At 48.3% G+C, this 16674-nt stretch overlaps 1 protein-coding gene across 2 annotated transcripts in view; it reads left to right on the top strand.

The window, feature by feature from the left end:
* Window positions 1-10551, top strand: part of BICD2 (BICD cargo adaptor 2) — a 54937-nt gene extending 44386 nt beyond the window's left edge. Inside the window, exons 3-8 of one of the 2 annotated variants that reach the window (XM_057548843.1) lie at window positions 508-660; window positions 2466-2900; window positions 3544-4551; window positions 4805-4956; window positions 6316-6526; window positions 8423-10551. In XM_057548843.1, the coding sequence (XP_057404826.1) occupies window positions 508-660; window positions 2466-2900; window positions 3544-4551; window positions 4805-4956; window positions 6316-6526; window positions 8423-8428 (1965 nt within the window). In that variant the 3' untranslated portion in view covers window positions 8429-10551. The other variant, XM_057548842.1, reaches the window with a different exon arrangement.
* The last annotated feature ends 6123 nt before the right edge of the window (window positions 10552-16674 follow it).

The raw sequence follows: 16674 nt of genomic DNA, 5'->3' as shown, positions 1-16674 counted from the left end.
TTACAGCATGTTTATCTCATCAGTTGGTGGACATTTGAGTTGTTTCCACCTTTGCTATTGTGAATAGTGTCTGAACATTTGTGCACAAGATTTTGGTGGATGTGTGTTTTCCTTTCTCTCGAGTGCATGCGGAGGAGGGGCATTGATGGGTCAGATGTTAACTCTGTGCTGAACTGTTCGAGTAGCTGCAGACTGTTTCCACAGCTCTGCATCATTGTACATGCTACCAGCAGCATGTGACAGAGGAACTACTTTGAACCCCATTTTACAGATGAAGAAACCAAGGGTCAGAGCAGGCTGAGATCCTGCATTGTTCACTGCCATACCTCACAGCCCAGGGCCCCAGCTCCTCACCAGGTGGCCACATTGGGCACCATAGCAGGCCTGGGATTCCAAGTCCCAGCTGCATGGCCACTACAGTGGGCCTGGCTGCACTGAGCTCCTTCTGCCCCAGGGGTGGTGAGACCAGCTAGGGCAGGCTGCTCACACCTGCCTTCCTCCTGGCAGATCAACCAAAATGTAGAGATTCAGCGTGGCCGCCTGCGGGATGACATCAAGGAGTACAAGTTCCGGGAGGCCCGTCTGCTGCAGGACTACTCGGAGTTGGAGGAGGAGAACATCAGTCTGCAAAAGCAGGTGTCTGTGCTCAGGCAGAACCAGGCAAGTATCTGGGCTGGGCAGGTGGGACAGGTAGGTTGGCTCTGGGCCACGACCCTGGCCTAACCCTCACTTTGCTATCTCCGTGGTCAGGAGGCGTTTCACCCTCCTTCCACACACTCAAGCTGAGGGCCGCATGCCACTGTGGACCAGGGGTGTGGCAGCAGGGCCCAGCCCCTCCAAGATCAGAAAAACAAGGCCTTTGGCTGTTTTGTTGGCTGGCAGTTGGGCTAGACAAGGTGTTCCAGCCAGCAAAGATGAAAAAAAAAAAAAATGGAGGTGATAAAGAACCCCAGAGTCTGGGTGTGCAGCTTCGTCTCCTCTCAGGTACTGACAGGAGACTAGAGATGTCCCTATGCCCTGTGGGACCCTAGAGCTGTCAGCGCACCCACTTCTCCCACTGTCTCAGGTTTGCCAGCCCCCTTTGACCCCCATGTGGTCCTGGACCTTGGGGTGAAGCCAGGTGGGCCTTGAACAGTGTGGAGATGTCCAAGCTGTCATATCATGCCCTCGAGTAACACCACAATGGGTGGGATGAGTAGGATCACTTCCACCTGGGACAGGACAGGGCAGGAGGGTCACTTCTACCCACCTGTGATAGGATGGGGACAGAAGGATCATCTCCACCTATGAGAGGACAGGGGCAGGAGGGTCACCTCCACCAGTGAGAGGACAGAGACAGGAAGGTCACCTCCACTTGTGATGGGACAAGAGGGTCACTTCCATCTGTAACAGGACACCCAGGGGGTCTTGGGCACTCAGGCCCCTCAAGACCTGACCCTACCACCTAACTCTCCCAAGAACCACAGCTCTACAGGGTGGAGACTGGGGGGACCTTTATTCCAGGAACCCCAAACATCAGGGACCTGAGTATTTAAATCCTGCATAGGAAAGTGTGGGCCCATGTGTTTATGCTGACAGCAGAACCTCTGTGACTGTTACAACCAGCAGGGAGTGGATCTCCTCCCAAGAACATAGGCACAGGAGCTCCTTCTCTAGCTGCATAGCAGGCCCTCTGTGATGCTGTGCTCATCTGCAGTCACACACAAGCATCCTGAGGAGGGGGAAACCAGGCCCTGGGTGGCACGTGGTAGAGTCTGGCCCCTCCCTGGGGTTCCCCTACCCCAGGCCTTGACCCACAGAGACCCTCTTGGTCCTGCCTCTGAGTGGTTTGTTCCTTGTTTCTTGCACACATATTGCAGGATAATAAAATTTTTTTTAAGTTGCCCATAGATCCTAAGTACCCACATCAAGCATTGGTTTCTGTCTGCTCTCTCCTTGTCCACCTGCAAATACTGTTTGAACAGGCATGACCTTGCATCCTGCCTCTCTCACTCCCACTCCCACTCGGGCCTCTCTCAGTCTGGGTGGTATGTGCAGCTGAGGCACATCCCACTTCAGTGGGAGTCTTAGTTCCTTCATCTTGAAATATGATTAGAAGTAGTGGTCATATTGCACATCTAGATACATGTTTTACATATCTTAAAATATTTAATCAACTCTTGGTGCTATTTAAGTAGTTTTAGAATTTAAAGTCAGTATACACTTGGCAACATTTTAAGTCACCTGACAAATTGGCAGTGTGGATGTGTTCTGATTTCCATGGCATCTCTGGTGATGAGCAAGTCTCATGCTTCTGCACTGCTCATACCACGTGCACGTGTCCCAGGCGTGGGCTGACCATTTCCTGTGTGCACCTCATGCCTGTAACCCTCTAAGCATCCATGTCTTCCCAGCTGTGTAGTCAGCACAATGGTGCTTCTTCCCCATTCCTCAGGCATAGAAGAGTGTTGATCTCTCTTTCACAGGTGGAGTTTGAGGGCCTCAAGCATGAGATCAAGCGTCTGGAGGAGGAGACCGAATATCTCAACAGCCAGCTGGAGGACGCCATTCGGCTCAAGGAGATCTCGGAGCGGCAGCTGGAGGAGGCGCTGGAGACGCTGAAGACAGAGCGGGAGCAGAAGAACAGTCTGCGCAAGGAGCTGTCGCACTACATGAGCATCAATGACTCCCTCTACACCAGCCACCTGCACGTCTCCCTGGACGGCCTCAAGCTCGGTGATGACACCGAAGCCCTGGCCAATGGCTTCGAGCACGGTGGCCTGGCCAAGCTGCCGCTGGACAACAAGACCTCCACGCCCACCAAGGACGGCCTCGCTCCACCTTCCCCCAGCCTTGTTTCTGACCTCCTCAGTGAGCTCAACATCTCTGAGATCCAGAAGCTTAAGCAGCAGCTAATGCAGGTGAGCGGGTGGGTAGCCCCACCCAACCCGGGTCTTGTCACAGCCCCGGGCCTTGGGCCCCCGTGCACCATTCCCACCTCCACTCCTGTCCCCCATGGTGTTGGCCAGACCTGCTGGTCACCAGGACAGCGCTTTCCTGACACTTTGTCAATGCTATGCACCTTCTTTTACTTACATTTCTTTTACATAGGTAATTCTGTATTGTTAACCTAAGTGGAATTGCAGCATTATAGGTGGAAGGTGCCCAGAGAATTAGGTTTCTGGTTACAAGTTTGGGCACCACCAGAGGTTTTCTTATGTCTGTCTGAGGTCCCTGCGTGTAGTTTCCCATGCTGTGTCCTGTAGACACGTCACGTCACGTCAGGGTTTCCTGCCCCGACTGAACAGAATCCCAGGGTCTGCACCACAGCCCCTTGGTTCGCTGCGTGTCTCTGAGGAGGGACTCACCCAACCCCGCAAGCATCTGGTCAGGGGGAAGAGCCATCATAGCCCCACACATGACACCTCCACCCGAATTTATCACAGGGAGGCTAGCAGGGTGATGGTCATGGCATGGATGGAGTCACTACTGGGACTGTCCAGGGGTCCTCTGAGCTCAAGTACTCCTGTGGGCTGTTGACGGGCCCTTTCTGTGCCTTCGCAGATGGAGCGGGAGAAGGTGGGCCTGCTGGCAACGCTGCAGGACACACAGAAGCAGCTGGAGCAGGCCCGAGGGGCCCTGTCGGAGCAGCAGGAGGAGGTGAGCCGCCTCACAGAGAACCTGAGTGCTCTGAGGCGCCTGCAGGCCAGCAAGGAGCGGCGGACGGCCCTGGACAGTGAGAAGGAGCGAGACAGCCATGAGGATGGTGACTACTATGAGGTGGACATCAATGGGCCTGAGATCCTGGCCTGCAAGTACCGTGTGGCCCTGGCAGAGGCTGGGGAGCTTCGGGAGCAGCTGAAGGCCCTGCGCAGTGCACACGAGGCCAGCGAGGCCCAGCACACCGAGGAGAAGGGCCGGCATGAGGCCGAAAGCCAGGCGCTCACTGAGAAGGTCTCCCTGTTGGAGAAGGCCAGCCGCCAGGACCGCGAGCTCCTGTCCCGGCTGCAGATGGAGCTGAAGAAGGTGAGCGACGTCGCAGGCGAGACACAAGGCAGCCTGAGCGTGGCCCAGGACGAGCTGGTGACCTTCAGTGAGGAGCTGGCCAACCTCTACCACCACGTGTGCATGTGCAACAACGAGACGCCCACCCGTGTGGTGCTGGACTACTACCGAGAGGGCCCGGCTGGCGCCGGCAGCTGCAGCCCTGAGGCCCGCGGGCGTCGCTCACCTGTCCTGCCCAAGGGGCCGCCTGCCGCAGAGGGTAGGGCCAGGGACAGCAGCCCCTCACCTGGCTCCTCACTGCCCTTGCCCCTGAGTGACCCACGCCGGGAGCCCATGAACATCTACAACCTGATCGCCATCATCCGTGACCAGATCAGGCACCTGCAGGCAGCCGTGGACCGCACCACGGAGCTGTCGCGGCAGCGCCTGACCTCACAGGAGCTGGGCCCAGCTGCGGACAAGGACCGGGAGGCACTCATGGAGGAGATCCTGAAGCTGAAGTCGCTGCTCAGCACCAAGCGGGAGCAGATCACCACGCTGCGCACGGTGCTCAAGGCCAACAAGCAGGTGTGCATGGCGCTCGGGTCCAGCAGGGGTGGGCACGTGGGCGGGGGGTTTCTCACCCTCCCTGGCCTCCTGTCCCGTGCTGTTCCTGCTACTGAAGGAAGGATGTGAGAAAACCTCACCTCAATGCTGTGGGGAGGGGCTGAGGCCTTTGAGAGGCCCCAGGGCTGGCTGGGGTCTTGGTCTGTGGCACTGAGGCAGCACACCCCTCCTGACGCCCCTCACCTGCCCGTCTTTTGCATCTCTGACCCCCCAGACGGCAGAGGTGGCCCTCGCCAACCTAAAGAGCAAGTACGAGAACGAGAAGGCCATGGTGACCGAGACCATGATGAAGCTGCGCAATGAGCTCAAGGCCCTCAAGGAGGACGCGGCCACCTTCTCCTCACTGCGTGCCATGTTCGCCACCAGGTAACGCTTACTGTTCCTTTCGCTGCTCAGCAGCCCAGGAGCCTGGCCTGTGGGTAATTGCATTTCTGCTGGGTGAAAACCCAGGGGCCCAGTTTTGTCTCCACTTTACACCTAAGATGAGAAAGTTGGAAGCAGAAAGCTAAAAGAGTGGGTCTTATGGCCAGGCTGGAGACATGAGCTTCGAAGGAGAAACGGGCAAGTGGGCAAGCCAGTGATAACAAATGAGTTTGCCCCCAGAACTTGGTGGGAAGTTCGTGTATTTAGAAGGAAGGTTCCCCTCCCAGCAGGGGCGGGGTCCCAGTGCTGCCCCTCTGACCCTACCAGTTAGAGTTTGTGGGGGTGGCGGGCGGTGTCTTTCTTTAGGCCAGTCCTGTGGTCAGGGAACCGGGCAGGTGCAGAGCTGGAGGCTGCTTTTGGGGCCCGCTTCTGGGTGTTTCCCTATTCAGAGAGGCATGGGGCCATCTGCTGGCCAGTGTCAGTCAGGGCTCTGGGTTAAACAGGGTTGAAACTGAGCTCAGGACCTACTTTGCCTTGTGCCAGGGTGCTGGGCACTCCCTGCATTTCAACGATGTGGGAGGAGGGGGCAAAGACAAAGAAAGAAGCTTCCAGGCCTCTCTGGAAGCTTTCTTTCCTCCTGAGCAAAGTGCTTGGGAAAGATCTCACAGTTAGTCCTCAGCACATAGAACGTTGACCCTCGCTTCCTCAACTTGCTTTATTTAAAAGCCTGACTTCTCAGATGGTGCCGAGATCACAGACCTCGGGGCAAGGGTTAAAACGTGCTGATGGTCCTTGGCCTTGGTGGATGGGCGTGTAGGGTGGGTGTGCCCACCATCCCCTTCACCCAGGCCGCACTCCCTCCCTCAGGGACAGACCCAGGGTGGGCATATCTCTCCCAGCTCCTTACCTAGGTGGGGAGCATGTGTCACAGCTCAGCAGATACTAAAATAGGGCTGTTTATGACATCCACATGTGCTTTTCCCAGGCTCTGGCTAGCCATTTGTTCTAGACTTACTAAGCACCTACTGTGTGCCTGGGCTATTCCGGGAACAAGCCGATTCCTGCCCTCGGGTTTATCCGCACATCCTGAGAGCCAGGTGATATCACACCTCCAGCCCGCTGCCCCTGAGCCACCTGGAGGCCTTGAAGGGCAGCCACCACCTCCTTTAGTGAAAACTGGCTTCAGAGAGCCCCTCCCAGGGAAAGCCAAACTTCCGAGGGGCACATCCTCTTCGTTTCTAGCCCAGTGAGCACATGGGGTCTGCTCACCTTCTGGAGCCCTCAGTATGGGAGCCGTGATCACACACGCTGCTGGCTCTCCCAGGTCCTTCAGCCACGCTCTCGCCTCTCGCGTCCCCGCAGGTGTGACGAGTACATCACACAGTTGGATGAGATGCAGCGGCAGCTGGCAGCTGCTGAGGACGAAAAGAAGACACTCAACTCGCTGCTGCGCATGGCCATCCAGCAGAAGCTGGCGCTGACCCAGCGGCTGGAGCTGCTTGAGCTGGACCATGAGCAGACCCGGCGAAGCCGTGCCAAGGCCACCCCCAAGGCCAAGCCTGGCACCCCGAGCGTAAGTCACACCTGCGCCTGCGCTAGTGACAGGGCTGAGGGTGCTGGGCTTGCTGCCCAGGTGCTCTGTGGCGAGAAATATAACGTTTACTGCGATTAGGGCCGCAAGGGTACACGCTGCAGCTAACCTGCCGCATATCACCTGTCCGCTTCACCTCAACTAACCTGGCAGCAGCGGGACCATGGTGCTAGGCTGGTCTTAACTGTGACTAATGCACAGAGGGAAGAATTTATCAGAGGCAGCCTGCTGCTCCACCTGGATACTGCAAGCTTTGTGTCTGTTTCTCACCCCTCGGGACCACCCTTCACAGCAGCTGCTCTCTTGGAGGGGTGGTCAAGGTGGGGTTGGAGCCACGTGTCCTTGCAAAAATGTGGCTTCCCAGGGCCCGGGTGCCATTGGCTTCCACTGGGAGGGGCAGAACTTGCATTGAAACTTGCATGTTCCCTGCATGTGTCTAATGCAGTTGTACTGCCCCGGCACCCAGAAACCAGTGTTAGAGGTTCCAGCCTGAATCCCAGGTGCAGCCTCGGAGGACACTCTGTGCTTGGTACCGATTACGGAGAGAATTATTTTGTAGTTTGTGCAGCATCTCGTTACAGTTTATATTTGGGACAGAATTACAGAATTCCTTCCCCTAAACCCAGAGGAAGAGCAGCCCTGTGGCCCATTTCCTCCAGCCCAGACGTACACGTGCACTGGGCACCGGTCATGCTCAAGAGGCACAGGCATACCTAGCCACACCCCAGACCAGAGCTCAGCAGCCTCAGTTTCTCTTTCTGAGATTTGTACGCTTGTCTGGTGGCCTGCAAGGTGACAAATCATCAGGCCAAGGCTTGGGTTTTTTCCAATGAGAAAAACTTCCCAAGTGCCTGGCCAGACCTCTGTCCTCACAAGAAGCCCATTCTTTTGTACTTAGAGTGTCCCCAGCTTCCAGTTAGATTTTTTCACTCTCTGCCCATTATCAGGCCTTCCTCTCAGGGAGCTTCAGACTACAAGAAACAGGGCTGTGGAAATCCCCAACCTGAGCTTGAGTTACCAGCGGGCCAGGCTGAAATGAGGGACTGGGTCCCACAGCTATTAACTGAAGCCCGGCCTGGTGTGGGAAGGGAACCTTGAATGGACCCAGGGCTAGTTTCAGGATTCACGGTAGGAGGAATATGGTTCTTGATCATCAGTGCAATTCCAGAGGTGGTGACAGGCAGGAAAGGCAGCCATAGTACTCCCCCATGCTCAGAAGCTGCACCCACACCAACAGCTTTGGCAGCCGAACTTCTGTCAGTGTTTCTCTCCATGTCATCCATGGGGCCCACCAGCCATGAAGCTGCAGTCTCCCTGAATAGCTCTTTGCCTCCTCTCTCTGAGGCCCAGAGGGGGAATTTTCATTGTCCCTGCACACAGCTATCTACCCCCATTCCACTCTTTCCCTTAGTTCCCAAGCATGTCTCAATTCCCACCAGATGCCAGGTGCTACCCAGACCAACTTGGGTTTTGCAAACCGCGGAGTGAAAATATACAGGATGGACCATACCTGTCCCTTCTGTGTGCCTATACCCAGCTCCAGGCTGTTTTGCAGATGGGATGTCAGGTCTTGGATTCCCCTCCCACTTGAGAAGATGTCAGGCCATCTCCCCTCTGCAAGCAGGACTTCCAGGGGCATGGCTGCCTGCTGGCGCCGCATACTGCTTCTGCCTCCTTGCCAAGCCTGGCCCACAGCTTCTCTCCATACTTGTCAAGTAAAGGGTCTTCATGAGGTACTCGGGGCCAGCGGCGCCCCCTAACATGTGCAGGTCTTCTCTGCTGCCAACTAACACAGCCATGCCCTCACAGCTCGGTGAGAGCTTTAGTTGTCTGGTGGGTGACCGGTTCTAACGTTTTCTTGTTTTCTCCCATTTTCAGCTGTAGAGTAGCTGCTGGGAGGACTCGGCCGCCGGCCCTGTCACACTGCAGCCCCCTCCCCTCCTCTCCCATGGGCCCACGCAGAGGAAGGAAGGGCAGCCTAAAAGTCCACTTAGAAACGTTTTTGGATATGCTACTGCAATTCTTTTCAAAATAGCATTCCCCAAGTTTTTAATGGCAGAGGAAATAAAAGCTTTAATGTTGAGAATGCCACCAGCTGCTGCTTGGAAAGGCCTTTGTACAGGCGCTGAAGAACCTGCTTGGACAGCGACCACCAGGCTTGCTTAGGAACCCTCTAGAAACACTCACCACTGGGGTCTCCCTATTACAGATACTCCTTTTTTACCCAATCCACCTGTGCACTTTTGATATTTTGATATTATATTTGCTTCCTTCATCCCTGGCGTAGAGACCGTCTCAGATGCCGTAGTCTGTCTCGTGGTCCTGTAGCTCCCAACGGTGTGTTGATCTGATATCAGCACGCGGCACAGATGTGTCCTCCTAGCGTGTAGCTCTAGACTGTTTAGGTGAAGGCTTCAACTTGGTAAGGAGCCCGGCTAAATGTATCCACGCTGTGGTTCAGCAGCCTTTTAATTATACGGCATTGTGGTTCATGTTTGAAATTACAGATTTTAAATGCCATGTTCATTAAGAAATCCAGGGTATTCGGATTCTGGGGTTTTTCATATTGTATTATTATTATTCTTAGGAATAGTTCAATGTAACAAGAAGAAAACTTGACCTTTGCTCTGGTTAAACAGTAAAAGGCACTTGAAAACAAAAAGATAAATTATTGAATGAGTAGTATTACCTACAAATTCCAGAGTTTTCTGGGTTTTAGGACATTGTGAAGCATGACTGATTAACAGAATTTTATACAACTGTACCAGTGAAATTCCAAATTGGAATTGTTTTGTTACTCTGGTTGTTGTGCCAAATTGTGGTACACTTAGAAAATTCTACAGTCGTCGATTTTTAGGGTGTTATATTTCAACGCCTTTTTGTTAGCAATCATTGCCAGTAGTGCCTTCATCAGTTTAGGGAGGTGTCCCAGCATAGTTTATTCTCTAAAATGGACAGTGAAGAGCTAGTTGGGAATGTTGAAGGCCAGTGTGGACCAATCAGTGTGAACAGGTGCACACCTTCTAACCTGACCCTGGGCATCTTCATTGAGGGAAAGAAAACAGCAATTGTGCAAAATTCTGTTAGTCAGTGATTCTTTACTGTGCAGATCCTTGCAAATTCAGGGGCTGAGAAAATGAAAGTGAACACAAACCTTGAGTGTGCTTTGGGAACCAAATGGACTTTATGGGACAAGCTAAGCAAGCTATGTGAACAACACGCCACGTTTGTGAAGAGTGGGGCGGGTGGCAGGGGAGCCGGCACCGTCGGCCTCGTGCATTGGGGTGAGGGCTAGCCATAGTATTCTTTGCAAATGTGAGAGAGAGGCATTATATATTCTCTTGCTTGGTGTAACTAATCACTGTTAATTTCAGGAAACAGAAGTCACTAAAGCTCCTTAGCAAACCAGATCTGTGTCCTGTCCTGATTTGCTGAGTGAGGTTGTGCAAGTGGTCAAATTGGTACTCGAGGAGGAGGAAGAAGAAAAAGTGTCCTCTCTCCTCCAAAATACAGGACAAATTATAATAATATAAGTAGCAAGAATAGAAGAATTCTGTTTCCTGGAATAAGCATTTTTATTCCTAGTTGTAGGGACCCCTATTTTTACCTTCTCTTACAGTGTTGATTCATAAGAAATAATGTTACATTTACAAAAACTTCATCTGTACGGGGTATTTATTTGCAATGATGTCTGTGTACTGTATTTTTTCTGTGCATTACCTTAGTGTCAGAATGTTGTCTTTATTTTAAGATCATATGCATGTTCTCCTGCCAAGGAACCTTTACACAGACCCAAACAAACAAAAATGCCTTCAGATTCTGAGAAAATGAGGCACAGCATGGAAAAGGAATAGGAAGGAGAAATCAGTCACAACTTGGGACACAGAAATATGGCGCAAATGTCTGTAAAGCCAGTGCACATAGGAACAGTGGGCCTGGGTAAAGGGTCACGTTGGTAGGACCAGTAAATAAAGAATAATAAAAAGACAAAGCACAAGACTTGTTCTCTGTGGCTGCTCTGACCCCCTGCTCCAGATGACTGGGGGTCCAGCAATGCACTATAATTCCAGCACCTAAAACAAGAAAACCAGCCTATCATTAACCCTGGTGGTGGAAACTGGAAGCAACCTGGGGCCCATCTCAGGAGGCATGGGGGGAAGGGGAGACAGGGGGTGCCTCCCGTGACGGGCGTCAGGTGTCATGAGCACCCAGCAGCGTGGCAGTGAGAGCACATTGCCTTTGCATTGTACTGACCAGGAAACAAAGAGATTTGCATGACGAGGGATCCTTTGCCCTCCAAACTCTTGCTCTTTGTACCCAGGAATGAGTAGGTGCAGAGGCAACAAGAGTTACTTGTTTGTCAACACAAAACCATGTTCACCTGCAGGAATGTGTTCAAGGCACGCTGAGCCCGTCCCAGTGATTGCTTGTGAGTGTGAGCATAGGGTACAAATCATGTCTGAGGGAATAGGAAGTCTTAGGGACAGTTTGCCACCTCTCCTTCTGATGGTCTCAGTCAGGCCTGAGTGATTTCACCCAAATCTCAGGGCTTCCCTTGGGGAGGCTGTCTGAGGTCAGGATCCTGCCACCCTGGCATCTCCCCAGGACCCCTCCCTCCACCTGGAGTCTCCCTTGGCTTCATGGTCACTGAGAGGCCCCTCCTTCTGACGATCCCCACCCATCGCACTTTAGTAGCGTGGACCCATGTTCAGTTTGAAACTTTCTTTCCAAAGAGAATTGTTTTTCTAACTCAGGAGCTAGAAGGAGTCTTCTTTCCCTACTGGCCTGTCATCCCAACAGACCCCTGGAAGAGGTTGGGAAGAGAGCCTGCGACAGATCTGGAGGAGACCCCCAGGAGGAGGGGGCATTGGCAGTGAGCTGAGCAGGGCAGGCTCTTTTTCAGGTGGGGATACCACCCGGCCCTTGGCCCAGTCCTGCTTTTTGGGTTGTTTGATTTGCACAAGCACACATGCTGAGGCCTTCCCTACCCCTCAGTGTGCTTCAGGTCCTTGAACATGTGCTTCTTCAGGAGTGGCAGGCTCCTGAGTGAGTGGGGTCCTGGGGAGCCTGTGGGAGGGGGCAGTTGGAGCTGAAAGGCTTTCCACTCAGTCTTCCTTTCCGAGAGGGAATGTCCCCATTCCTGCCACCTCCTCCATCTCCCTGCAGTGGTTTTCACCCCCACACACCCAAGCAGGTTACCAGAGCTGGAAACAACAGCGCCAGCTTGGAGACACTGCTTTCTGCCTTTGGGAGCTTCCTGGGAAAACAGATATGCCTTCGGTCTGACATCACCTGGTGTGGAATTTTGGCAGGGATCAGATGCCATCAGGTTTGCCTCTGTGTTCACCATTCATTTGTGCCCAAACAGAGCTGGAAGAGTGATGTGTTATCATTTTGTCAAATTTCTTGTGGGAAAGCACACTGGGTCTTGTGAGTTCACCTCAGTCATCCATGAACTTGCCTTGGTAAGCCTAGGTCCCTGGAGCGGAGGTTCCCTCCTCCCCGCCACCCACCCCCCCCACATACACAGAGCTCCTCCTAAGCAAATGGCAATGCCACAGTACCTTACCCACGGAAAAGGCCTCCCTGCCTGGATAGTATGAGCACACCCCCTCGTGGGCCTCCATGAGAACAATAGGAATCAGTGGTCACACACACACACCAGGATCCATTTTGTTCTTCTCTTAAGCAATCAAGATTTGTTTTATTTACCGTAAAGTGTTTGTGAAGTATAGCACACATACATAGGAGTGCAAGCAAGTGTCCACTGGCTGTATATTTGCAAAATGGACACACTCTGCAGCCACCATCCAGATGAGAAAGCAAATGAAGGCAGGCAGCCCCCCAAAGCCCTCGTACTTTCTGCACCCACTCCCTTTCAGGGATAACTCCCTGAGTCTGTCAGTTCAGGCCACTTGTGCCTTTTTCTGTACTTTATATAAATGGAAGCATACAGTAGAGACCCAGACCTATAATAGATTTGCTTACCAAACTGCATTGATTTCTCACACCATCATCGAACTATGGGTGTCTCACTTTTGTTTCAAAGACATAAATCAATTGAATGTAAAATAACGGGAAAAGATATTCCATGCAAACAGTATCCAAAAGAGAACAGGAGTCACTCTACTAATATTAGACAAAATAGACTAATTAAGACAAAAATTGTTACAAGAGACAAAGAGGAACATTATATAATGATAAAAAAGTCAATTCACCAATAAGATATAACAATTATAAACATATGCAACAGACAACCGAGCCCCCAAATACAGTGATAATACAAATCACTGAATACAAAAGAATAGACAAATAGATCAATGGAACAGATTAAAAAATGGTACTGGAACACCTGGACATCCACATGCAAAAAATTAATCTAGACTCAGACCTTAAACCCTTCACAAAAATTAACTAAAATGGATTGTAGACTTATACGTCAAACTCAAAATTGTAAAACTTCTAGAAGATAACATAGGAGAAAATCTAGATGACCTTGGGTTTGGCTTTTTAGATACAACACCAAAGGCATGATCCATGAAAGAAATAATTGATAAGCTAGGCTTCATTGCAATTAAAAACTTCTCCTCTGCGAAAGACATTGTCAAGAGAATGAGAAGACGGCTGTCTTCTGGAAAGAAACTATTTGCAAAAAACATAAACGTTTTATTTTGGATAAAATAAAAGGGAATATTCTTACACTGTTGATGAGAATGTAAATTGCTGCAGCCACTATAGAAAACAGTTTGGAGGTTCCTTTAAAAACTAAATATAGAGTTACCATATGAACCAGCAATCCCACTCCTGGGCATATATCTGGAAAAGACAAAACTCTAATTTGAAAAGATACATGCATCCCAGTGTTCATAGAAGGACTACAGTAGCCAAGACATAGAAGCAGCCTAAGTGTTCATCAACAAATGAATGGATAAAGAAGATGTGATGTATATATATACAATGGACTATTACTCACTATAAAAAAGAATGAAATAATGCCATTTGCAGCAACATGGATGGACCTAGAGATTATCATACTAAGTAAAGTAAGTCAGAGAAAGACAAATATTATATCACTTATATGTGGAATCTAAAAATTAGTATAAGTAAACTTATTTACAAAACAGAAACAGACAGACATAGAGAACAAGCTTATGGTTACCAAAGGGATAGAGGAGTGTGTGTGTGTGTGTGTGTGTGTGTGTGTGTGTGTGTGTGTATGTGTATTCTAATCACTTTGCTGTAAACCTGAAACTAACATTATACTGTAGGTCAGCTATACTTCAATAAAAATAAATAAATTCAAAAAAATTTCAGAATACCTTAATACTGTAATGGTAGTGTGTAAATCACTTAACTCTAGTATAAAAGCTAAAAGACAAAATTTAGCCACAGTAATTTGTTAATGGTACACAAGATAAAAATATGTAAATTGTGATATCAAAAACATAAAATGGGTGTAAAGCGGTACAGTTTTTGTATGTGATCAAAGTTAAATTGTTATCAATTAAAAATAACTATGTTTTATGTAAGTCTCATGGAAACCACAAAGCAAAAACCTATAGTAGATACACAAAAGATAAAGAGGAATCAAAGCACAACATTACAGACATTATCAAATCACAAAGGAAAATAGGAAGAAAGGAACACAGGAATTACAAAACAATCAAAACATTTAGCAACATGGAAATAGTAAGTCCTTACCTATTAATAATTACTAAGTGTAAATGGATTAAGTTTTTTAATCAAAAGATACAGAGAGGATGACTGGGTTAAAATTGAAGGAAAAAAAAAAAGACCCAACACCCTACAAGATGCTGCCTATAATCAGTCCAGCTTTAATGACAGTTGTAGGCTGAAAGCAAAGGTATGGAAAAAGATATTCTATGCAAATGGAAACCAAAAGAGAGCAGGGGTAGATATACTTCTAGCAGACAATATAGACTTTAAGTTAAAAAATGTGACAAGAGACAAGGTCATTAAATAATGAAATAATGATAAAGGGGTCATTAAGAAGATATAACAATTGTAAATATGTATGCACCCAACATTGCAGCATCTAAATATATAAAGCAAATATTAACATGTGAAGGGAGAAATTGATAGCAATGCAATAATAATAGGAGACCTTAATATCCCACTTTCAACTATAGAGCATCCAGACAGGAAATCAATAAGGAACCATTGGACTTGAACTGCACTTTAGACCAAATGGACTTAACAAATATATATATGAAACATTCCATCCAACAACAGAAGATATACGTTCTTCTTAAACACACATGGAACATTCTCCAGAATATGTCATACATTTGGTTACAAAACATACCTTAACAAATTTAGGAAAACTGAAATCATAACAAGTATCACTTCTGACTGTAATGGTATGAAACTGGAAATGATTGACAGGAAATTTCACACACACAAAAAGGGAAATTAACACACACCTGAACAACCAATGGGTCAAAGAAGAAATCAGAAGGAACATCAAAAAGTGTCTTGAAACAAATGGGGGAAAAAGTACCAAACTTATGGGATGCAGAAAAAGCAGTTCTGAGTAGGAAGTTTGTAGTGATAAGTGTGTACATTAAATAAACAACCTAGGACTTCCATGGTGGTCCAGTGGGTCAGACTCCGTGCTCCCAATGCAGGGGGCTTGGGTTGGATTCTTGGTTGGGGAACTAGATCCTGCATGCATGCTGCAACTAAGAAGTCTACATGCTGCAACTAAAACCCAGTGTGGCCTAAATAAATAAATATTAAAAAAAAAAAAAAAACCCTAACCTTACATGTCAAGGAACTAGAAAAAGAAGAATAAAGCCCAGCATTAACAGAAGGAAGGAAATAGCAATTATAAGAGTAAAAATAAATGAAATGGAGATTAGAAAACAATAGAAAAGGTGAATAAAACCAAGAGCTGTTTTCTGAAAAAATAAAATTGACAAACCTTTATCACTTTAGCAAAACTTACTGTAAAAAGAGAGAAGATGCAAACAAAGTCAGGAATGAAAGAGGAGGCATTACAACTGATACCACAGAAATACAAGAATCATAAAATACTACTATGAACAATTATATGCCAACAAATTGGATAACCTAGAAGACAGATATAAATTTCTAGAAACACAACCTACCAAGACTGAATTGTGAAGAAATATAAAATCTGAACAAACCAGTAAAAATAAGGAGATTGAATCATAATGAAAAACACCCCAACAAAGAAAGGTTCTGTACCTGAGGTTTCACTGGTGAATTCTATCAAACCTGTCAAGAATTAATACCAATCTGTCTCGAGCTCTTTCAAAAAATTGAAGAGAAGGGAACACTCCCTAACTCATTCTATAAAGCCAGCATTACACTGATACCAAAGCCCAACAGGGACACTATAAAAGAAAATTACAAGCAAATACCTCTGATGAACATAGATGCAAAAATCCTCAACAAAATCCTAACAAACCAAATTCAACAGCACATTAAAAGTTCATCAAGTTGAAATGGGATTTATCCCTGGGATGCAAGAACAGCTCAACTTACATAATCAATAAATGTAATATACCACATTAACAGAATGAAGGAAAACACATGATCATCTCAATTGAGGCGGAAAAAGGGACTTCCCTGGCAGTCCAGTGGTTAAGACTGTGCTTCCACTGCAGGGGACGTGGGTTCAATCCCTGGTTGGGGAGCTAAGATCCCACATGCTGCACAGCATGGCCAAAAAATAAATAAAAAAATAAAGATAGAGGCAGAAAAGGCATTTGACAAAATTCAGTATCCTTTCACAATAAAAATAACCAACTAGGAACAGGAGGAAACTGCCTCACCATCATAAAAGCCACATATGAAAAAGCTACAGCAAATATCATACTCAGTGGTGTAAGACTTGAAAGATTTTCCTCTAAGAGCAGGAACTAGGCAAGGATGCCCACTTTCACCACTTCTATTCAACAGAATTGGAAGTTCTAGGCAGAGTAATTAGGCAAGAAAAAAATAAAACATAAAAGTCATCCAAATTGGAAAGGATGGATTAAAATGTTTTCTGTTTGCAGATGATATAATCTCATATGTAAAAAAACAAACGTTTGCACAGAAAATACTGTTATAATTAATAAATGAATTCAGCAAAGTAGAAG

The sequence above is a fragment of the Balaenoptera acutorostrata genome, chromosome 6, assembly GCF_949987535.1.
Source record: "Balaenoptera acutorostrata chromosome 6, mBalAcu1.1, whole genome shotgun sequence".
Classification (NCBI taxonomy): Eukaryota; Metazoa; Chordata; class Mammalia; order Artiodactyla; family Balaenopteridae; genus Balaenoptera; species Balaenoptera acutorostrata.
The sequence above is the reverse complement of the archived record's forward strand: the minus strand, read 5'-3'. Positions and strand labels throughout refer to the sequence as shown.